Source organism: Chrysochloris asiatica, unplaced genomic scaffold (assembly GCF_000296735.1).
Source record: "Chrysochloris asiatica unplaced genomic scaffold, ChrAsi1.0 scaffold00023, whole genome shotgun sequence".
NCBI classification, from domain to species: domain Eukaryota; kingdom Metazoa; phylum Chordata; class Mammalia; order Afrosoricida; family Chrysochloridae; genus Chrysochloris; species Chrysochloris asiatica.
Genome location: NW_006408541.1, coordinates 17,521,135 through 17,544,928, shown reverse-complemented (window position 1 = coordinate 17,544,928; position 23,794 = coordinate 17,521,135). Strand labels below are relative to the sequence as shown.

Genomic DNA, 23,794 nt, shown 5'->3' with positions numbered 1-23,794 from the left:
GCCCACAGTACAGCCAGATGCCAGCAAAGCCAATCTTCCACGTTCAGGCCTCAGTAGCCGTGTACACTTACAGAGGTGGGGAGGAAGCTGCCTGGTGGGGCCACTCCCACCCTTGAAGGGTGTTAACCATGCTCCACCTTCTTCTGCTTCCCAGGTCCTTGCCTGGTTCAGGCTGTAGCAGCAGTGGACAAACAAGCCAGCCAGGGCTGGACTCTGGTCCCTTTATTGAGACTGAGAGGCCAGTGGTTTCATCCAAATGAAAATAAAGTTCTCTCCCAAAGCCTGCCTGCAGGCTAAGACTCCCAGCTAGTCCTGGCTGGGGCCTGGGACACCCCCAGTCCTTGGCTCCTTCAGAGTCCCAGCACCCTGGTAGGGAGCTGAGTTCCTAAGGCCCCTGCTGCTCCCAGCCAGGTTGGCCCCAACATCCATGGTTGGCGCCAGGGCTCAGTCATCAGTCAGGGTGATGACGTCGTACTCGATGCCCTGGTGCTGCAGCTGCTGAATGTGCTCCGGCACCGTCTCCTCCGAGCTGAACAGGCCCTGGGCCTGGGCCATGGCAGCATCGGCCACAGCTGCCAGGGAGGGAGGGGGGTGAGCCTGAAGGCCAGGCACTGGGCCCACACCCACATCCCCACGGTCTGGTCCCGTACCTGTGACAGCCGAGTGTGCTGCGGCCTCCAGTTGAGCCTGTGTGACAAGCTGCTGGCCCGGGGACACAGGCACATACTGGATCTGTGGAGGAGGGGGGTGATGAGCTGTGGCCCAGAGGCTCAGCCCGTGCCCCTGCTCCCCAACCTCAAGGGCCCACCTGGGACTCCTGGAGGAACGGGGTCCCTTGTTCGTACTGGATGTGTGTGATCTGGCCCTCCTGTACCTGCAGAGAAGATAACCTGTGAGCCTGGGAGGAGACTGCGGCTCTCCCCACAACTCTCCGCCCTGGCCCCAAGCCTGGCCCACCTGGATGTGATGTCCCTCAGGGACCACGACGTACTCCTGGGGAAGCAGATGCTGGACCCCATCCTGGGAGATGATGTACTGCACCTGAGACAGCAGGGCCAGAATTAGAGGCAGCCGCCTACTGGTGGGGGCTGAAGGGCAGGCAGGCAGGGCAGAGGTGCTCCGCAGGTGTTTTACCTGGTTGTCAGAAGTTACCAGGTGCTGTACAGTCTGGCCGTCGGCTGTGGTGATCTCCTGGATATAGGTGGCTTCCTCCTGTCAGGGCCATGCCATCATTCCCAGCCTCAGTGCTCAGACTCCCCACCCCTGCCAGGGACGGTCAGCAGGGACCACTACCCTCACAACCTCGCACCTGGTTGGTCACTGTCTGTTCCTGGGCCACAATTATGTGGTCCTGACCCAGTGCCTGCTGCAGCCGCTCTGGACCCAGGACCCCATGACTGGACTGGAGGGCTGCTGGGCAGAGAGGGAGGACATGAGCTCAAGGACTCAGGAACCCTGAGCTGCCCTGCCCCCACTGAAGGCTGCCTTCTGGGCAGCGGCTCAAGCCCCTGGATGCCCCCAGTGTCCACCCTGTGGTCCCAGAGGCAGCTCACTGTGGAGTGTGGCCAGCGTCTCCTCATCGCTGTTGAGGATGATGGTCTGAGTGGGGGTCCTGGCTGGAGGAGCCCCTAGCTTCCTGCCATCAGGACTGTGCAGACGTTGGATGTGGAACTTGAGGTGCCCGTTACGGTTGAACCTAAGGGGAGGGGCAGAGTCTCAGGACTGGCTCAACCTGGGGGCCCAGAGCCCCTCCCTGGCAGCCTGGCCTCACCGTTGCCCACAGAGGCGACACTCAAAAGGCTTTTCGTTGGTGTGGGTCAGCATGTGCCGCCGCAGGTCCTTCTTGTTCTTGGAGGCGAAGCTGCACTGGTTGCACTGGTGGGGCCGCAGGCTCGAGTGCTGCGCCATGTGGGCCTGCAGAGGGCACAGGTGACCAGGCAGGCCAGTGGCAGCAACCCCCAGCTCCCCCGAGAACTGTTCTGAGAACTCGTCCCCAAGTGAAGTGGACCTGGGGGAAACTCACAGCAGACCAGAACCTTCTGTTCACGGGTGAGAAAAGCGTGAGGCCCTGTCCCTAGTTCACCTGGACAATCCTGACCCTGCTCAGAATGTTTAGCCATAGCTAGTCTCCCGGGTGGGTGAGCAGACTTTGACAGTGCTCTCAGGCCCCCTGGCACTTGAGGCACAGAGCCCATTGGAAGGTGAGGCTGAGAAGAGGTTCATGACTATTCTGAAGACTGGAGAGAGCCCACAGTTCCAGATCTGACTCACTTGCCTTCTCAGCAATGTCTTCCCTTGAACTTGAACCTCTGCCCTCAGTATTCTAGACAACTTAAATTTCCCAAAGCTCGATGCCCGTCTCCACACCTCTGTGCCTTTGGTCCGGAGGGCCGAGTTCAACTTCCCTGTGTATCTCCCCCAGCCCTCCTGACTTGTTCTCCGTTTGTGCTCTCGTCCATGTGCACTTTGTCCTCACTGGGGAAGCTTCTGGTGTGTGTCCCATTATGTCTGGTCTGTGAGCGGGGACCTTACAGTGAGAGGGCCGAGCTTGAGGGTGTACGCAATAAAGGTTTGTTACAAAAACAAGCAGCCATGTGAATGACATCCGGGCCCCACCTACCCGGACCTCGGGCCACTGGCGGGCACTGAAGGGGCAGTCGGGACACTTGAAGGCACTAGGCCCAGCATGGGCCCGTTTGTGACTCTCCATCTCGGCTCGGCCAGGGAAGGCCTCAGCACAGATCTTGCAAGAAAATTTCTTTGACGTGGCAGCAGCTGCAGACGGTGGGGACGGGGGCACTCCGAGGCCCAGTGCTTTGTTGGTTGCAGGAGACGGGGAGGCGGCGGCCTGGAGGTCCCCGCCTCGGTGGGTCCTGGCTGGAGACGGGGGCTCAGGGCCGTCTCTGGGCAGCCCCCCACACTGCAGCAGGGGCCACTTGGTGCCCGAGGCCAGGGCTTCAGTATTCGGGAAGGAGATGGAGCCATCAGCGGCCAGCTGTTGAGACACAGGGGGCATGAGGGGCCGAGGGAAGGGAGGCTGGGGGAAGTGAGGTAGGGCCACCCAGGGTCTCACCTCAATGTGGTGTAGCTGGGTGCCATCGGCTGCCATGATGTAGTGCGTGCCAGCTCCCTTCAGGGCCTCGTTCACCACCACAGCCTGGGCTGCCTCCCCGGGGGGCTCCTCACTATGGGCAGAGGGAGGGTTGAAGTGGGCTTCTGGGAGAGGGTGAAGGGCCACAGGTCCCCTTCCCCAAGAAGCAGCCATCCTGCGGGTGACGTCTACCACAGAGGACTCGGGAGTCAAAGGACCTGGTCCGTAGGCGCTGCGAGGCTGACCCAGGGCACAGCTACTGGGGACTCAGGTTCTCCCTGAGACCGTGTCAGCACTCCATGGATATATGAGCATGTCTGCCCAAAAGGTGCTCAGGGCAGGGAACGCTAGCACCTGGAATGCTGGGAAAGGTGCTTGGAGTATGGAACCCTCAGTGGAAGAGAACATGGGTGACTAAAAGGCTAGTTCACCTCTTCTTTGGAAAGCCGGGGATACATGCGTCTCAAGGACATGAGACAAGTGCCTGGTACAAGTGGCCCCACCAGAGCCCAGGCACTTTCTACTTAGCAGGGTTTTGCCTCCTGCCATCTAGGCTTGGAAGGGCAGAATCATCTGAACTCACGTACCCTGCCAGCATGCTTGTAAAAGACTGGAGGGGTCCCGCAGGTTGCAGGTCTCACCTGTAAGGGGTGCCAGGAGCTGATGTCCCTTCCTCCATGGGGGGTGCCGTGATGACACTGTAGCTAGACCCCCCAAATGACCCAGATGCCAGGGTGATCTGCTGTAGGTCTGGGGTGCCTAGCTGGCTCTCGGCTGACATGCTGCTCCCGGGCTCTGCCACGTGCAGGGTCACTACCTGCGGAGCAGCCCCCGCTGGGGAGGGCTGCCCACCAGAGGGCGCTAACTCTGCTTCCACATCCCCAGACTTCACGACAGCCACCTGCAACAGGATCACAGGGCATTATGGGTTGGGCAAGGGGTGGAGAGCTCTAGTTCTCCCAGTGCCCAGGGCCATCTCCACCCATTGCACAATCCAAGTTCCTTATAAAGCACACTCTTTGCAAACCTCACCTACCAACTGGAAATGGGCTCAACGAGAATAGGGATGGAGGGGTTTGTCCTCCAAGGGGCATGTGGCAATGTCAGTGTCACAATTCAGGTTGGGCTGGGGGCGGTGCTACTGGTATCTACTGTGCACAAGGCAGAGATGCCTCTGAACATCCTTCCTTGCAGAGCAGCCCCCTCCTCAAACAATGATTTGGTGCCAAATGGGAACAGTGCTCAGGTTAAGAAACCCTCCTATTGATGAGAATAAGATTCTTATGATTCAATAGTGAGTAATTGTTACCATAACTAATCACTATTGTCACAACTGTAAAGATGGAGGTTTTGTAGCAAAAAGGGGGGGGAGTAGTTAGTTTTACATTCCAGCAATGTAAGGTCCATAAGCGGACCCCTAGGACCATCAAGGGAGAAGAGCAGGAACGGAATGTGGGCCCTATCTAGAGAAGTGGTGATGCCGGGGTTGGAGGCAGAGATGATAATGTGGAGAGATGGAGCAGCTGAGGACTGGACTCATGGAGGGAGAGGGGCTGTGTATTGGTGGCCAGGGGGCAGGCTTGCAGTGTGTGCCCTTTGGTTGTTTGGATGATGTATATTCCTGAGTCTTTTGGTGTACATCCCCCGCAAAAAAAACCCAAAAACCCAGAAGGAATAGAGGCAGGTGCTGCTGAATGATGAATCATGGAGGGGATTGTAATCATTGCAATGATACAAAATATATAGGGTGATTGTAAAATTGATGTTCTCCCATGTAAACTATCACTCAATTCACAATAAAAACTTTTAAAAAAGGAAAGAAACCCTCCTACTATATATGAAAATGAACTCAATATGGATCGATGGCCTAAATGCAAAAGCTTAAACCTCTTTAAGAATGAAACATAAGGATAAATCCTCAGGACTTTGTACTTGGCAACAGATTATTAGATATGATACCAAAAGCACAAACAACAGAATAATATATTTAAAAAAAACAAAAAACAAACAGATCACTTGGGCTTCATCAAAACAAAAATGTCTATGCATCAAAAACATTATCGAGGACTTTCAGGCCAAGATGGCGGAGTAGGCAGACTTGTGGAGCAGACCCTCTACAAGGCCATGAGAGATGAAGTAAAACAAATACAGATTGTGATCCTGGAATGCGGAGCTCTGGAGGATAGGGACAGAAGCACATTCAGTGGTAACTGGAAGGCGAAGCTGAACAGGAACACACACCAAAAAGGAAGCAAAAATGGTGGTGGTAGGCTGGCCTGGAAAGACCTGGCTATTATGAGCTTTTGAAGGTAGCTGCTGATACAGTGGTCTAGAAACACAGGACAAAGCTGGAGGTTGGTGGCAAAGAGAACGCAGTTCTTCCTTGCTCCCCATGCCCTTGCCAGCCCAGCCGTCTGTAAGACGCCCCCCCTTCTGTACAGCCCCGGCTCCGTCTGGGGTTGGGTGTTGGAGGTGCACGAAGTTGCCCTGAACGATACAGATGGTAAACAGAGAACTCGGTTCATACTCCCCGTCTGTCACACCCACCCAGACTTGGGTGGTCAGTGCCTGAGAACACACCAAAATCATCAATTAAATAAATACAATGTCTCCGAGAAAACAATTTCTGCTTACACGAAGAAACCAGGGAGAGTGTCTCAAACAAGTGTCCAAAATAGTCAGAAAATACAATACCAGCAATGGTGTTGAAACACCTGATAATCAATTTATCGGCATACTTTCACTGACAGAGAAAATGGCACAAAGAATTAAGGAAAACACAGACAAAATAGAATTCAGGAAAGCCCAAGAGCAAGCTGACAAAATAAATGAAAACTGGGAAACCATATAGAAACAGCAATCAGAAAGCCCGATGAACAAGGCTAAGACTTCATAAATAGTTAATACACTGAAAGGGTAGAAAAGCAGAATTAAATCAACGGAAAGCTGAATTGGTGAGCTTCGTTCAACATACAGCCACTCGCTAGAGGAACCATCAGAAAAAAACAAAAACAACAAAATCTGGAGAAAGCCTTTGATGTATGTGGGACACTATAAAGAAAAAGAACTTACAAGTGATTGGAATTCCAGAACAGGAAGAGAGACACACACACACAAAAACAAAACAAAAAAACCAGAGAAAACTGTCGAAGAGTTGTCAGAAGAAAGCTTCCCCAACATCATGAAAGACGAGAAGATATGTATTCAACCAGTTGAACAAACTCTAAAAAAGGATAGAGCCCAAAAGAGAATCACCAAAACATATTATAATTAAACTTTTCACTATCGAAGACAAGGAAAGAATCCTCACAGCAGCTCACACACACACAAAGCTGAAAATTTGCCTACAAAGGAGAGCTAAAGACTAAGCTCGGATTTCTCACTAGAAACCAGGCATGGAAGACAACGGAATGACATATACAAAACTCTGAAAGAAAAAATGACTAATGAAGATTCATATACCCAGTAAAATTGTCCATCAAATATAACCATAAAATTAGGACATTTCCAGAGCAACAAAAATGAAAAGAATTTGTAAAAACCTGCGCAGCCTTACAAAAAACACTCAAGGGATTTCATTGGACAGGGAAGCAACAGCGGCAAACCTGAGGTTAACATAGACCACCCAGAACTCAACCCAGATAGAAAAGTATTCAAAGTAAAACAAACCTACAAGACTAAAAACGGGGAGCCAGAGACCCCAGTTTACAACAAGAAAACCAGAAAGCATAAAGAAGGAGAATGTAGTTATAGAACATTTCAATGAAGACAAAATCAAGCAGATTTCAAGAATAGATCAAAATAAACCCACCTGTAACCCTAAAACTAAACCAAGTTTTAGTTCTAGCCTTAGCATAGCCCCAAGCCCTACCTGTAAGGACTGAACTGCAAACCACAAGGTTGACTGTTCAAGACCAGCAGCCTCTGTGTGGGAGAAAGATGAGGCTTTCTGCTCCCACAAAGATGTACAGCCTTGGAAACCCTATGTCAACTTGCTGTGAGTTGGAACCTACTCGATAACAATAATATTCAGTATAAAGAAGTTCAATACATAAAGGAACATACAATATTTATTTTATGTCTGATTTATTTCACATAGCACAGGCTCACTCATAAGGAGCCCTGGTAGTGTTGTTGTTAAGTGCTGTCAAATCGATTCTGACCCATAGCAACCCGGTATAGGGTTTCCGAGGAGCAGCTGGTGAGCTTGAACTGCTGACCTTGCAGTTCAATTGGCTTTGCAGTCTGATGCATTAACCCACAGCACCACACCAGGACTCCCCCGTTAGTGTAGTGAGTTACTATTGGGCTACCAACGACAAGTTCAGTAGTTCAAATCTACCAGCCACTTCACAGGAGAAAAATGAAGCTTTCTCTCCCATACAAACTTATAGCCTCAGAAATCCAATATCGGGGCACTGTGTCGGAACAGCGCCACACCAGGACTCCAGAGTAATATTCCATTGTATGGATGCACCATGTTTATCTTAAAAGGGCAACTTTTAGGCTCTGTAAGGTCGTGGTTATGAGTTGCGTTGCTAATCTCAAGGTCAGCAGTTCAAAACTGCCAGCCATTCCACAGGAGAAAGATGAGGCTTTCTACTTCTGTAAAGATTTACAGCCTCGGAAACCCTTTGCAGGGTTGCTATGAGTCAGAACTGACTCCACTGGACACCACCACCATATTTGACCACAATTTAAAAAAATAGGGTCAAGTGGGCAAAGCATTTATGAAAAAGACAAAAAAAAAAAAAGAACTAGAATTTTCTCTCACATCTTACTCGGTGTCCAGCTCAAATGGATTAAAGATTGAAATGTAGTCAATGAAACAATAAACATATGGAAAGAAAATCTGTTCTTTCAGTCTTGGAGTGGAAGATTCTTCTATGACAGAAAAAGATGATAAAACCTGCAGCAAAACAAAAGAATAAAACGAAGCCAAAAAATAAAGGAATTATGGGAGTTTTTAACACCTTTTAAGAAAGCAAAAGGTGGGTTCCTTCATTTATAAGAGCCCTGTGAGCACCGTATTCTCAGCTGATAACCATACGATTAGTGGTTTAAACTCACTAGCTGCTTCATAGGAGAACACGGTGGCCGTCTGCTTCTGTAAAGATCTGTTGTTGCTGAATACCATCGAGTTAGTTCTAACTCATAGCAATTCTGTATAGGGTTTGAACCACAGACCTTAATGGTTAGCAATCCAGTGCTTATCCTACAGCACCACACCAGGACAGCCTTGAAAACCCTATGGGGCAGTTCTACCCAGCTGTACAGGGTTGCTGTGAGTCTACCTGATTCGAGAGCAATGGATTTTAGTGAGTTCCTTCATATACAAAGAGCTCTTGCAAATCATCAGTAAAAAGACTGACAATTCAATGGACAAACAAATATGGACACAGCAGGTAATTCAGAAAAAAGGAAAACAAAACTGGCCTCTGACCACACAGAACTTTTTAAAAGTCCCCTCAAAATAGAGTCCTGGTGTGGCACTGTAGGATAAGCACTGGACCCCAAAATCGGTTTGAACTGCAAGGTCGGCAGTTCAAATCCACCAGTCACTATTAGAAAATTCTACACAGAGTTGCTATGAGTCGGAATCAACTCAACGGCACTAAACAACAACATAAACCTAGAAGTGTACAATGGGCTTTAAAAAGTTCATGGAAAATGGAAATGAAAAGATAATGGAATTTCTTCCATAAATACCTTGAAGCTCCCTCGTATAATCAGGCCTTTATAAAGTAAGACCACGCAGTATATTTCTAGCAAACTGGCAGACATGAGACAAGAGATACAACTAGGGATGGCCTCTGACCACACAGTGCCCCTGTAAATGGCCCTCTGTCCAGAGGGTTTCATAGCCTCTGTCTATACCAATAGTACTTTTGATGGTGGTGTGCCGTGGAGTTTGTTCCGACTCATAGTGGCCCTATATAGGTTCTCCGAGGCTGGAAATCTATGGGAGCAGAAAGCCACATCTTTCTCCCGTGGAACGGCTGGTAGTTTTGAACTGCTGACCTTGAGGTTAGCAGCCCGACTTGTAACCACGATGCTATCAGAGCTCCTGTAAGTCTATACAGTACAGAGAATTCATCAGTTACAGAAGAGGACTTGGTCAACATCTTTTTCTCTGGTTCTGTGCATGTTTCTTTCTCACCATGCCCATCTCCCATCTAGACAACAGAAATTCTGTCTCCTAAGGAGTAACTCCCTAAGTGGGGCAGTGCAACCTGGGCATAGGAGGCACTGGGACCTGTGAGGTGCAGAGACTCACCTGCAGAGCAGCGCCCCCCAATTCCCGCTGGGCGCTCATGTTCAGCAGCAGATCTAAGGCTGTCTGGGTGGCCACTGCAGTTGACTCGTCAGCTCCTGGGGAATGGGGACCCAGGCTTTAGGAAGGGCCAGACAACTGGTACTCAAGGCTGTTCTCCCCTCTCTCAGCCCCACCTGCTTGACCTGTGTCCTGGGCCCCCCGCTGTCATGCCCCTCCCGGAGCTCACCCTGCTGGTAGATGATGGTGGCACCACTTAGGGCATCAGAACAGAGCAGCGGTGTGGGCTCAGGTGATTGGAGAGGTGATGCTTCTGAGCGAACCTGTGGGATGGGGACATACTCTGAGAAGGTGACTGAGATTTGAGAGTCACCCCCTCAGCCCCTGTGCATGTCAGACACACTATGTCTGTTGGCTTATTTCACCGTCATCTCCACTTCCTGTGCTGCTCACCGGCCCTGGAGCCCTGAGCTACAGATGAGTACACCGAGGGCCAGACGGGGGATGTGGCAGAGCTGGGACTCGAACACAAGCCTGTCTGGCTGCAGGGCATGGTGTTCTTTTGATGTACCATGCAGTTCATCTGCGCAGGGCTGTTGCAGGAGTGCGTGTGTGGCTAGAACCACTGGCTCCGACGCAGAACCTATGCTCTCTTCTTTCTTGTTAAGAGCTGAGTTTTATCAGGGAGACAATGTCCCCAGTACAAGACTATATTTCTCAACTTCCCTTGCAGCTAGGTAGAGTGACTAAGCAGGAACTTCAAGTTCCTGAGGAAAAACATCATTTCTACCCTTCTTCTAACTCTACTTTCTGTTTCTGCCTAAGAGGTGGCTCCAATGGCCGGAGCTCCTGCAGATACACCAGACCATGAAGCAACCATGAAACTGGAAGGCCTGCATCTAGGATGACTAAGCCAAAAACACAGAGGGAATCTGCTTCCTGATGACTCTGGAGCCATCACGCCAGGTCTGGACTGCAGACATTTAGTATTCTTTTACGGCGCTGTGGGATAATGCACTGGACAGCAAGGTAGGTTTGAACCACAGGGTCGGCCCTGTATAGAGTTGCTATGAGTCAGAACTGACTCGATGGCACTCAACAACCACCTAAACTGAGCTACAGGCCATTTCTGTTCTCTAGGATGAGCACCAAAACACCACCCTTGCTCTGAGCTTTAGCGTTAGTGAACAAAGACCTGACCGCAGCCCAGCGCAGCAGGCACATGCCAATAAAGATGCTGAGGCTGAGAGAGGGACCCTCACACTGTCCTCCTGGCCCATGTCCCAAGCCTCTTTGGTAAGGTGCTGCTTCCTTGGCTAAGCTTACCTCAGAAGGCCTGGAAGGGCTGGAGGGCGGCCCAGGGGCCGAGCTGTGTTGCTGCTTCAGTTCCTCAATCTGCTGCAGAGAGAAGAAGGGGCGGCGGCGGGAGGGGGGCTCCTCGGGGTGGCGCCGAGCCCACTCGTCAAAGCTGCTGGCATGACGACACCGCACGTGTAGACGCAGGTTCTTCTTGTGCCTCGTGCTGAAGTGGCAGTACTCACAGGCGAAGGGCTTAGCACCTGCGGGCACATGTAGAGGATGCGTGTGTCCACCCTACCCTGGCCCAGCCCCTCCAGGAAGCCATCCATGACCTCTCCACCTGGTCCCCTTCTAGCGACTTGCCCCTCGGCGCAGGTGAGTCCACACCGTGTCTGCTCTGGTGACCTGAGTGAATCAGGTCCTCCCTTCCAGGTCATCTGACCAAATAGCCCTCTTGTGAACTATCTCACCTGGGACATGAGGCAGGAATCTGGCTATTTCTCAGACTCCCTTCAACTAGTCACCCAGAGTACCAGTTCAGGTACTGCCCAAAGAAGCTACACTGGCTTGATGCTGCTGCATGGCTAGGGACGGGGGCCTCGGGCAGAGCTGTTTCTGGCTCCAGTGCCCACAACACAGAACAGGACGGACTGGCTCCCTAACACGCCCAAGGCAGGCACGTCTGGTGTCCCCATTTCACAGCTAAGGAAACTGAGGCCCAGGGAGGGCAAGTGACTGGTCCAAGGCCACTCAAGAGCTGGAATTTGAGGCAAAGGTCACGAGCTGAACTTCCCCTCCCAGGGGTGGGGCTGGGGTGCAGCTAGCCCACCTGTGTGCTTGACAGCCACATGGGACAGCAGGAAGTCCTCTCGGAAGGTACGGTAGGGACAGAAGCTGCACTTAAAGGGCTTGTCGCTGACATGGGACAGCTGATGGTTCAACAGGACCTTCTTGTCCTCACAGACAAATTCACAGAACTCACACTTGAATCTAGAGGCATGGAGGGAGGAAGCTCAGTAACAGGGTGGGGCAGGGGTGCTTCCAGCCCCCCCAGGAGAACCTCAGGGGGCGTACCTGCGGTTGGCGACAGCCTGGATATGCGTGAGCAGGTGCATCTTGAAGGTGTAGCGCTTCTTGAAGGATTTTCCACACTGGGAGGGGTGGGGGGAGCGTCAGATGGTAGTGGGGGTGGGGGGGGCGCTCAGCCAGGAAGGCCCCTGGGCTCCAGCCCTGCCCTTGGCTCCCACCCACCTTGTCACACATGTGGGGCTTCTCGGTGCTGTGTGTCTTCATGTGCTGCGTGAGCCTCTTCTGCATGGGGTAGACACGGCCACACACGGGGCAGGGGAAAGAGCTCAGCTTCGGGGTCTGAGAAGGGACCAGAAGGGCCGATGGAAGGGATGGGAGAGAGTTAAACCTACCTCAAAAGCAGCCCTTCCCAGGCCAGGGCCCCACACTCACCGGATCTGGCCTCTTCTTCCTGTGGGAGAAGAGCACAGGAGCTGGACCCAAACCCCCCAGGCCCGGCCCACAACCCCTCATATGGACCCACCCAGCCAAAGCCAAGTGTCCCTACTCTGCACCCAAGTCCCTCTCCAAATGGGTTCTCTGGGGGAAAATATCAAGGAGCAATGAGTAAGCTCTGTATTCAAGTAGGCAAGGGAGATGGCGCACTCTCCCTCTGAGTCACAAAACACACTCCTATGTTATTACAAGCTTTGAGAAGTCCTGTGGGAAACAAATCTGGCATACCACCTTTAAACTCGGTATCCCCTAGTTACACTGGAATCCTGTATCCAACCTCTGCCCACCTGTCCCCACAGGACATGAGGTTCACTCCTCCTTGAGGCTGCTGAGTAAGTACTTCAGCGAGCTATCACTGCACCTCGAAGGACTTTGGTCTCTCCCTGGCCTTGTCCAGGTCTGCTCTCTCTGCACTGTGTGAGGTGGGCACGGGCTAGCAGGGGGTAGATCCCTGACTACATCCCTATAGGCACACAATTTTCTTTAATCCCCGTAACAACTGTCCCCATTCTACAGACGGGAAATTAAGGCTCAAAGCAAAGACAAGCCTGGATTGGGTCCGCAGGCCCTTGTTGAGCAAAGTCATCTGGGGTGAACCGCCTTGCTGGTGCTGCGAGTGGGGCTGGCCCAGAGTCGGGGAACAATGGTCCCCAGGCCTCCCCACACCTACTGACCGGTCCCGGCTGTGCACAGCTGCGTGTCGGATGACGTCCTTCCGGTAGACACTGGTGTAGCTGCACTCATCACACTTGTAGGGTTTACTGCCCACGTGGTTGAACATGTGCTCCTGGGAGAGAGGTGGAAGGACAGTGGGCCAGGGCTCAGCCTCTCATATCCCCACCCTTGGTGCTACTGTGGGGAAGAGCACACAGAACCAGGGGATCTGGACAGCCGACCCTCTGGAACAAAGGCTGGGAAGACCCTTTCCCATGAGCACACCTGTCCTGCACTCGGCAGAGCTGGTTCTCCATTTGACAAAGCAAGAAACCAGCTCACCTAGGTCCTACAGTGACCTTGTGAGCAGCTGACCTCACAGGGCATACTCTTTTCACCAAGCTAGGCTCCAGAGAATAACTTCTAGGCCACAGGCTGCTGGTCTACAAGGGAGTTAGCCTTGTTCACAGAAAGCAGCAAAAACCAAATGAGATGCTGTAGGTCGACTCTTGGCTCATGGCAACCCATGTGCCACATCAGAACTCCAAGGCTCTCATGGCTGGTTTCTTGAAGTAGATTGCCAAGTCTTTTTTCTGAGGTATCTCTGGGTATACTCAAACCTCCACCCTTTCAGCTGGCAGCCGAGTCCGTTTATAGCACTCAGAAAGCTTCCAGCAAAAAGCACCCCAAACCCCACCGCCATCAAGTCAATTCCAATTCACAGATATCCTACAGAGGGTTTCTAAGACTGTCGATCTTTATGGGAACAGACAGCCTCATATTTCTCCTACACAGCAGCTGGACAGTCTGAACTGCTGACCTCTTGGTTAGCAGCCCAGTGCCTGACCCACAGCGCCACCAGGGTTCCTTACAGCAAGCTTCCTCACTCCTGGTCCGCTCGCTGTGATACTTTGACCAAGCTAAGCCACAGTTTCTGGGTCAGGGCTCTCAACAGCATCACTAGACCACCATGAGGGTGAAATGAGAGGGCTGCTGTTGCCCCACATGGCACCTTTAGGCTCACAAGAAAAAGGAACCCCCTTTTTACTGCCACCTGCTGGAGAACTTCTCTAACATTTGGAATCAGTTAAAACAAGATTTTGACGCCATCTGTCAGTTTGTGGTCAGGACAGACAATGGTGTGTAGCGCAGCGGCGCCACTATGCATGGCACAGCCTGCAGAGCCACCATGGTGGCCCCTTCTCCCCAGGCCCAGGCAGACAGTCCTCTGTGTGCCAGACGCAGGGGGCGGCGACCAGGACGAAGCTAACCCCTCTGCCCACTGCCTCCTCCCTGCCCTGCCCCACCTTGAGCGAGGACCAGCGGCGGGAGCGGTAGCTGCACTGCAAACACTTGAAGAGCTGGGGGTCGCCGGCCTCATGGGAGTTGACGTGGAAACGCAGGTCCTCGTGAGACAGGAAGCGGGAGCCGCAAATGCGACACAGGAAGGGCCTCAGCAGCGGTTTGGGTGACTTGTAATAGTATCTGCCAGGAGGGTGTGGGGGGTTAGCTGGACTGGGGACCGAAGGGGGACAAGAAGCACACCCCCCCACAGCAGCTTCATCTCGACTCCACGTACTTGCGGTATTTCTTGCCGAGGAAGCGCCGGGAGGGCCGGCCGCGGCGACGTGGTGGGACTTCAGGCTCATCCTGGCTAGAGGGGGCTGCGTTCTCTGTATCCGACTGGTTCACGGTGGGTTCCCTGGGGACTCTCCCAGCTGTAGCCTGGGTTGCCTGGTGTCCGGGGCCTGAGGAGCTGGGAGGCTCGGGGTCCTGCGGCTCTGGGGGTCTCTGTCCGCTCTGGGAACTCACCAGCGGCTCTCCTACCACACCTGCTTGGACAGGTAGATAACAATTAGTCCCAGGCTCATCACACACTTGATGGGCACAGGCGCAAACAGTCTGCTAGAGGGGGACCAGGACAGCTTGCTTCCTGCAGAGCAAGAGTTGGGGAACCGGGCTCCCGGAGTGAGTCAGGAGACCTGGGTTCTAGACACAGCTATCACAGATTTGCTGCGCACCCGCCCACATCCCTGTGCCTTATTTTCCCCATCTGTCAAAGGTGCACTACTGACCTCGTAGAAACATTCTAAGGTGTGGGAAACAGCAGCAGTTCACACTGGGTGCTCCCAGGGAGGGGAGCTGAGTGGCTAGAGACAGGGAGAAGATGCCACTGTCCAAGCTTTCAAACCTATTCCATTCTGAAATATCTGAATGTGTTCCTCATTCAAAAAACTACACTGTTTGTTGCTGTTGAGTTGGTTCTGACTCATAACGAAGCCCCACATTAGGACAGAACTGCCCCATCAGTTATTCTTAACGGCAATCGTTACAGCCGCAGATTGGTAGGCCTTTCTTTCGTAGTGCCACAGGATGGAATTGAACTGCCAACCATTAGGTTAGTTGCTGATGTGTTCTTAAGTGCTGTCCATTGGATTTCCAAGGAGCAGCTGGTGAGCTTGAACTTGCAGTTCAAACAGCTTTGGAGTCTGGCACATTAACCCACAGTGCCACACCAGGAGTGCAAAATGAGCAAACAGGGGTCTTCAAACCAGTAAATCGTGAAGTATGTTGTTGCTGTTGTTAGCTACTCCCAAGTTGGCCCCTGACTCATGGCCATGCCCTGTACAAGACAAGATGCTGCCTGGTCCTGCACCAGCCCTCTGATTGGCTGTGGATGACACTGCTGGGATCCATGGGGTTTATTACTGGCTGATTTTCAGCAGTGGATTGCCAGGCCTTTCTTCCTGGTTCATCTTCATCTGGAAGCTCTGTGGAAACTTGTTCACCATCAAACTTATCCAGCAACAAGCCAGCCTCCACTGACAGGTGGGTGGTGGCTACACCCAAGGTGGAATGGCTGGGACTTGAACCAGGGTCTCCAGCATAGGAGCAGAGAATCCTGCTTCAATTTGCACGGCTGACCCTAGCCAATGACTGGCAGATGCAGGAATACAAAGTCCCTCTGGCTTCAATTTGGGACAGGATATTCCAAATTTGGGAAGGATATCCCAGCCTCAGAGTGATTTAATCTATAGCTTTTGACAGTTTTTCTGTGATGTGTATACAAGTGGATCCTGCGTGATTGAGCTCTTTGGATATGCAGATTCATTTAAAAATGAAATTTAGGACATTTTGGCCATTATTTCTTCAAATACTGTTTTTGCCACTTTCTTTCCTCACCTCTAGGATTCCCATTATGTACACATTGCTAAACTAGATGGTGTTTCAGAAGCCTATTAATTTTTCTTAATTTGTTTTCATCCTATTCCTCAGATTGGGTTTCCAAGGAGCGACAACATCGTTACTGTTCTCAGGTGTCTACAAGTCAATTTTTTTTTTAACATACTTAACCACATTGTTGTCAGGGGATTGTCAACTAGCAATCCCATGACAGAGAACTGCCCCCACAGGGGTTTCTAGGTTGTAATATTCAAGGGGAGGCTGGTGTTGGGTTGTAGGATAAGCACTGAACTGCCGACTGCAAGACTGGTGGCTCTAACCTACCAGCTGCTTCTCAGGAAGCCTATACAGGGGTCACTATGTGTCAGAACTAACAATACTTAAGGGTGCAGATCACCAGGTCTTTCTCCCGTGGAGCTGTATCAGTTGTTTTTTTGTATGTAGCATTAAAGACTCACAACAATATTTAAGGATTGCTGTCGCCTCCAGTGATAAAGGGAACAGCAGACGCAAGAGGCAGAGCTGCAGCAGTGCATGGCGGAACCAGTCCGGGTCTTTCCTGCCTGCTGGAATGTGCCAGGACAGGACTCCCAGGACATGGTCTCTGCTGTTAGACTGACTCCTCCGCCTGCAATTCAGTACACACAATGCACACATACCTCACTCCATACCAACTCACACACAAAGACTCAGCTTCGTTTACCACTGCAAGGCATTTTCATGAAGTTCAGGGTTTCTCAAGCTTGGGTCTAGGAGGTCTTTCCCCTCCAGCTCCATATGCACACGTGGCTCTGCAATGCATATAGGGTATGGGGTCTCCCTGGACCCCAGGGACTGAGGTCCCTTCCCCAAACAATTCTCACCATCTGGGAGGTCTGAGGTCTCCAGGCGAGGCAGCTTCCGGGGTCGGCCAGGTCTCCTTCGCGGTCTCGGGGTACTGGGGACAGGGCGCTGGGGCCGAAGCTGTCGGCTACGGGGCTCATCCTCAGCTGGATTGTAGTCACTGTCCTCTGTGGCGGGAGTAAGAAGGGGTTGTGTCTGGAGCTCATAGCTCCCCCAGGAAGCGGCCCACTTTCCCATCCCCGCCTATTAGCACTTCTACTCCTCCTTCAAGCCCACGAGTAACGCCTCCACCAGGAAGCCCTACTGGCTGACCGGGCACCTTTTGCAGTCCTTTCTCTGCATCTTTCCTGACACCTACACACAGCATCCTTATGAAAATCAGAAAAACTCTTCCCTTCCTCAAAACCCCTCACAGCCACTGTTAGAAAAAAGAGTTGAAATAAGCATTCTAGTCAAAAATTTGGACTGAGCCGTCAAACACAGCAGCCAGTAATGCGGTTACTGAGCACTGGAAATGGACCCTGTCCCAGCTGAGGTCATCCTTCAATGTAGAAGGGACCTTAATGGTGCAGTGGGTTAAGCACTGGGCTGCTAACCACAAGGGAGATGGTTCAAACCCACCAGTTGCTCCTGGGGAAAAGAAGAGGCTGTCCGCTGCCGTCAAAATTTACTATCTCGGAAACTCAAGATGGGGTTGCTTTGAGTAGGAATCGATTTGATAGCAGTGAGGATTTTTTTATTTACTGCCCAACATACTGAACTTAGTATGAAAAAGAAAAAAATCTTATGGTGCACTTTTATGATGACTGCACATCAGAAGACCATAGGAGAACTGATGCTTTTGAGTTATGGTGTTAGAGGAGAATATTGAAAGTGCCATGGACTGCCAAAAGAACCAATAGATCCGTTTTGGAAGAAGTACAGCCAGAGTGCTACTTGGAGGCCAAGATGGCCAAACTCCATCTCTCATACTTTGGACATATTGTCAGGAGGGACTTAGTTGCTGGAGAAGGATATCATGTTTGGTAAGGTGGAGGGTCAGAGGAAAAGAGGAAGACCCCCAACAAGATGGATTGGCCAAGTCCATCGATGGACTCAAGCGTGGCAACAGTAGTGAGGCTGGCCCAGGATCGGGCAGTATTTCGTTCTGCTGTGCATAAGGTCGCTATGGGTCGGTACTGACTCAATGGCACCTACCAACAAGCACATCAGAAAGATAACATTTTAGATATTATTGTTAAATGCCATCAAGTCTGTTCCAATTCATAGCAATCCTGTCTAGGGTTTCTGGGGAGCAGTTGGTGGGTCTGAACTGCCAACCTTGTGGTCAGCAGTCCAGTGCTTGTCTTACAGCAGCACACCAGGACTCCATTTCAGATAGAATGGGTAGGTAATACACATGACAAAGCTCGTCCTTTCTTTTGGCAAGGTTTGTGCTCTATTCCTAGCAGACCGATGGAGCTCTTTTCCAGGGCAAAGCCTGCACAGCCGTACACAGCAGGCCTTGTTCCAAAGCATGGCCTCCTTTGTCTCACAATGAAGCCACCTGTGGCTGGGTCTGTGCCAATTCCCCCTTCCTGGCCCTCCAGCCAAAAGCATCTGGGGACAGGGACAAGGGTGGAGGTGGCAGGCCTGGGAGCCATGGTGGCCTACCTTCTAGGTCGTCAATGGCGCCAGCATCTACAATGTCGTCATCCTCCTCCTCCTCAGGACCCTCCTCCTCCTGGGCCTTGGCCGAGGCACCCCACTTCCGCAGACGTCCTTTCTTATTGGCTGCTGCCACTGCTGCTGGAGAGGGTGAGACAGGGTGGCCAGGTCCCACTCCCTGCCCACCCCGCGCCCCCTTCTGTGCAATTCCAGGCAGGTGGGCTGCTATGGACGGACCTGGGCGGAAGTGTCGCTCGCGCATATGCCGCAGCAGTATGGCCTTGGTGCTGCTCCGATACTGGCACATTTTGCACTTGAACTGCCGCACCACCACCACCTCCATCATCGCCTCCAGGCTCTGCAGGTCTGGCTCATCGGTACCAGGGCCTGGAGGAGGCTGAGTTGTTGGGGAGCTGGGTCCACCCTGCGCCTCCTGCAGCGGCTCCAGGCATGTGGATGTGGATGTGGGTCCATCAGCCAGAGCCTCGATGGCTGCCAGGCTGTGGGCCAGTGTGGAACTGGACATCGGCGATGCCAGGGGTGCGCCTGCAGATGGGTGAAGGGAGCAGTGGGCAGGGAAGTAGATGGCAGGGTTGGCTCGAGGTCCTGGACCTCAATTCCCCACAGAGGCCACCTGCCAATGGGAAAATGGAAGTCCAGAGCAGTGGATAACCTGCTCAGATGATACAGTGAGGTGCCAGCCAAGTCCAGCCTCTCCCTGAGTCTAGTCTCTGGGGTCTTACCATCATCTGGGCCCTGAAGGATCAGGAAGCGAGTGGTCTCGGCCCCACCATCCTCAGCGCTGGTCACAGTGATGCAGCCTGGGAGAGATGGGGGAATCCCAGCTGCTGACTCACACTCCCTACTCTGGCTGCTCCTTTGGCTCAAGCCAGCCCTATCGTTCCTCTCAACCTTTGGTGTCTCCACCAGAAGAGCTGTTCGAGGCTCTGTGTGTGACACGCTTGCTTTGTGCCTCAGATTTCTCATCTGGAGTGTGAGGATCCACTGTTTGGGGTTACTAGAAGGATTGAATGAGCTACAGTATGTAGAGTGTTTAGAAGACTCCGCAGCACAAAGGAAGCTAGTCCTGTCCTGGGATTTACTGAGTGCTCACTGTGTGCCAGGCCCTACGCTCAGACCTCACGGCACTGTCTCAGTACCCTCGTTCCGCTTCCTCGTCTCAGACAGGGCCATCACAACGATTTTGGGCTTTCTGAGCTGTAAGGTTACTTGCCAGAGGTCACTCTACAGGGAGGGAAACCCCATGGGTGACCCCTTGCCCCTTGTCTGACTCACTCTGGATGAGGTCTGGCCCGATGGTGGACTCGATGATCTTGTCGATGGCTGAGCCCAGGTCTGAGGAAGAGGCTGCGCAGTCGGACACCAGCATGGCGGGCTCTGGGAGTGCGCTGGAGTGTACCAGGGCTAGGGGGCTACCTGTCACCCCTGTCACAGGACCGTGGGACACAGAAGATGAGTCTGGGAGGTAGCCATGGGGCAGGGGATGCATGCTGGAGCTGCTCTCAGACACCTCCTCCTGAGGGTGGGGGAGATAGAGTGGGAGCAATTCAGGAGCTAGGTCTGGAGACATAGTAACCAGAGATACCCACACTCTCAGCCCCACCTGGGACCAGTGGATGAAGCCCTCCAATCACAGAGCTCCCCATATCAAGCCTCAGGGTTCCAGGCTCTGTCTGCTTAGGGGCCACCCCACAATAAAGAGCAGAGGCTCCCATCCCCTACATCACAGCCAAGCGGCGCTCTTTCCACTGGGCCTTTGCATAAGCTGTTCCCTCTTCCTCCCATCACTCCACAGTGAACCTGTCTTCTCACCACCTCTTAGCTGGCCCCTCTTCTAGGAAGCCGACTCTGACTCCCACGGCCTAGTACCATCTCCCTGAGAGCTACAGGTTCAGGACTTTTCCTAGCACATCACTGCTCACTCAGCACTGCAGTGTCCCCACGTCAGTCAGACTGTCCTCCAGGAAGGCTGGGCCCATGCCAGTCAACAACCCTGCTGTATCTCCCCAAGGCCCAGCCTCGCGTGGCACACGGCAGGCCCGTCTCAGCTGAATTCAGGAATCCTAGGATTTCAAAGTGGGGGCTCTACTGCTGTCAAATGATATGGATACTATCCTCCGTGTTTTATAGAGGAAGAGCACAGTGCTCTGTATGATAACCATTCGACCGCAAACCACAAGGTCGGCAGTTCGAGCTCAACAGTCGCTCCTCAGGAGAAAGATGAAGTTTTCTGCTTCTGCAGAGATTCACAGCCTCGCAAATCCTATACAGGGTCACCATGAGTTGAAACTGACTCGGCTGGCATTGAACAATAATTTACAGAGAAAGCGGCCCTGGTAGTGCTGTAGGATAAGCTCTGGGCTGCTAACCTCAAGGTCAGCAGTTCAAACCTACCAGCTGCTCCTCAGAACGATGTAGCTTTCTGATGCTATAAAGACCCACAGCTTCAGAAACCCTCTAAAATCATTATGAGTTGGAATCAACGGGATGGCGTTGGGTTTGGGCTTTCTTTTATAGAGGAGAAGCCCTAGGTGATGGAAACAGTTCACATGCTCGGCTGCTAACCCAGTGGTTGGAGGTTCCTGCCCACACAGAAGCACCTTGGAAGAAAGACCTGGCTATCACCTGTGAATCAACCACTGAAAACCGTATGGAGCATAGTTCTACTCTGACACATGGGGGTTGGCTTGAGTTGGAACTAGTTTCACGGCAACTGGTTTGGTTTTTTCAAGAAATAAACTTGAATATGGTTCACTATTTTGCAGACCATAATAATGAAAATGACTGGTTCTCATCTAATCCTCTAAAAAACTTTGAGGTAGGTATATTTATGGTCCCCACTTTACAGATAAAGAAATTGAGATTGAGAAGTTGGATAGTTTGCCCAAAAGCACAGAGCTAGGAAGTAGAAGTCAGGAGGAGATGGTTTAGAGCAGGGGTGTGGAACGTCCGGCCTGTGGGCCTTATATTTGGTATGCCCCTGACAAGGCAACCGCAGTTCCAGCCAGCACATTAGGGGTGAGTCGATTAAATGTTTGACCATATAAAGCAGGCTAATTTTAAAGTTGATAATTTTAGATGGCCCACGAATGATGTTATCAATTTTGGCAGAAAAAAAGGCTCCCCACCCCTGGTTTAGAGAGGCAGGTGGCAGCCTCTGAGACAGGTATTCTTGGTCCATCTCACAGATGGAGAGAACAAGACTCAGCTAGGTCTCCTGGGGGACCCGGGGCTAGGACGCTACATCTCAAAGTGTGAGGGCAAAGTGTACTGGGTGACAACACAGTTTAGATCTGAATCCTGGCTCTGTCTGCACTCTGTGCCCCAGTTTCCTTTTCTGTAAATCACGGATGTACTTTATAAGGTATGAAGTTTAAATGAGAAAGTCCATATTAAGGGCTTGGAGTTCTGGTTTGGTGATGTACGATAAGCCCTGGATAGCAAGGTCAGTTTGAACTGCAAAGTCAGCGGTTCAAATCCACCAGCCGTTCTTCGGAAACCCTATATACGGTCACTGCTAGTCAGAACCGACACAATGGCACTAAACGACATGGTCCCTGGCTCACAGTAAACCAAGAACAACCGACATTAGCTCTCAGTCAGTCTTGCTGGGGGCTTCCCTTGGCTGCCTGGCCCTGCTGCCGTGGAACCTGCCTCCACCCGCGTCGTCCAGCCCAGTCCAGTCCAGTCCATACCTGAGAGCTGCCACGGTCCGAGCTTTGCCCGACTCCCGTTTCGTCAGCCTCTACAGGCCCTGGGGTGGCCGCGGCGTCGCTGCTGTCGGCCGAAATGGCTTCCGAGGTGCCCACATCCAGGCCACTCTCGGACGGTTCCTCGGGCCGGCCAGGCCCAGGGGTCGCATCGCTACTGCTCTCCACCTCGTTCTCCTCCATCAGCTCCAGGACCCACCTGGTAGAGGGGCGCAGGGTCTGTGGTCCTCACTCTGCAGAAGAGGTAGTAGGGGCTGGAACAGGTGGGCGACTTGCCGGGCCTCGGTGACCACAGCCCACACATCTGAACCCTTGCGCCCATTTCGCAGCTTCAAAGACTGAGGCCTCCGACGGGGCGGGGCTTTCTCCAGTCCACAGAAGGGAACTCTGGGAAAACAAGACTGAGAAGCCTTGCTTCCCAGTCGAGAGTCATTCCCCATTCCCGGGCGTGTGGTCAATGATCAGTAATCTTGACCATATCCCCGCCCCTCCCTCACCCCATGGCTTCCACAGAGTGGTTTGCTCTACGAGCCCCATTGAGGCTTAGTGGTTCAGCCCTTCGGCCCCCGGGCCCCCCCTCAGTGCAGGGTGGGTGGTACAGCCCGCAGGGCCCCTGGGTCAGTGGTTTGCTCCCCCCTCCCTTCTTTCCCCTGTGGAGGGGGCTGACAGAGACGGTCCCGGGGCCTGGTGACTCGGGGCTGTCCCTGGCGCTGCCTGAGCTCCAGACCCGACGCCATCTTGCGGCGGCGCGGGTTTCCGCTCAGGCAAGTACGAGAGCGACTAAAGGGCCTGGGACCCTGGGGCCCTGTTCGGACAGCCCCGCCGGCCTGGTACCTCGCTGCCGGGTGCCCCCGTAGTGCGGCCCCACTCCGCGGCAGAGAGCAGTGGGACGACCTGATTCTGGCCCCCACTCACCCGACGCTCTTGTAGCCGCGTTCCTCTCTAACTCCGGCATCGACGAGGTCGCCATCCTCTTCCCCCCGCCGCGGAGGGACCCATCGGCCTACAGTAGGCCGGAACTACTTCCACTGACGTCTCGGAGAAAAACAGGTTTCTGATATGCCGGAAGGCCGTTCTGAGGTCCCAGAGCCGTAATCCTGCCTGTAGAGCATCTAGTATTTTGCATTTTGCCTAATTTGGGGGAGGGAAGACGATATGAGTTGAGGACTACTTTACCTAGTGGCGGAGGGTTACACAGGTGCGTGGTATGACGTCACTACCTGGGTCCCTTCCTTGGGTCGCAGGGTTGGACGCGACGAAGCCGGCCCCACTTTCTGGGGCGTGGCTCCCAGTGGCCTAGTCCCGCCCCTCTCAGAACGGAAGCGGAAAGCATTCCCTACAGCGTAATAAAGTATGGAGTGATAGCAAGGTTTTACTTTGGTGGAAAGGAAACGGATGCGATCAGTTATTTTGCGAAGGCTCTTTACCATTTATTTAACGCTTCATCATATTTAATCGGGTCCTCTCTGGTTAGGCTTAATATGCCCTGTGTTGTTGTCTTCGCCCAGATGGAAAACAGAAGTGGCGAGTCCAAGGTCACATCAAATA

General features: G+C 52.7%; 1 protein-coding gene across 1 annotated transcript; it reads right to left on the bottom strand.

Annotated features, from left to right (window-relative positions):
- Positions 1-444: 444 nt before the first annotated feature.
- ZNF335 (zinc finger protein 335) lies at positions 445-22,429 on the bottom strand. Its single transcript, XM_006839235.1, has 27 exons — positions 22,232-22,429; positions 19,812-20,052; positions 19,259-19,336; positions 18,753-19,061; positions 18,522-18,656; positions 16,889-17,035; positions 14,422-14,674; positions 14,150-14,327; positions 12,863-12,975; positions 12,126-12,144; positions 11,916-12,032; positions 11,739-11,815; positions 11,494-11,654; positions 10,692-10,924; positions 9,595-9,688; positions 9,369-9,463; positions 3,733-3,992; positions 3,074-3,185; positions 2,621-2,995; positions 1,772-1,914; positions 1,554-1,696; positions 1,310-1,413; positions 1,135-1,212; positions 958-1,041; positions 809-874; positions 651-732; positions 445-572 (listed from the first exon to the last, which is right to left on the bottom strand). The coding sequence occupies exons 1-27, from the start codon at positions 22,427-22,429 to the stop codon at positions 445-447; spliced, it is 4,023 nt and encodes a 1,340-aa protein (XP_006839298.1).
- Positions 22,430-23,794: the final 1,365 nt, after the last annotated feature.

Excerpts from the sequence above, each read along its gene's own strand:
- ZNF335 (XM_006839235.1), bottom strand. The coding sequence starts at position 22,429 with ATGGAGGAGAACGAGGTGGAGAGCAGTAGCGATGCGACCCCTGGGCCT. Across the intron at positions 19,062-19,258 it reads CCTTCAGGGCCCAGATGATG|GCGCACCCCTGGCATCGCCG; the intron begins GTAAGACCCCAG and ends ACCCATCTGCAG. Across the intron at positions 1,915-2,620 it reads GCCAGTGGCCCGAGGTCCGG|GCCCACATGGCGCAGCACTC; the intron begins GTAGGTGGGGCC and ends TGCCCTCTGCAG.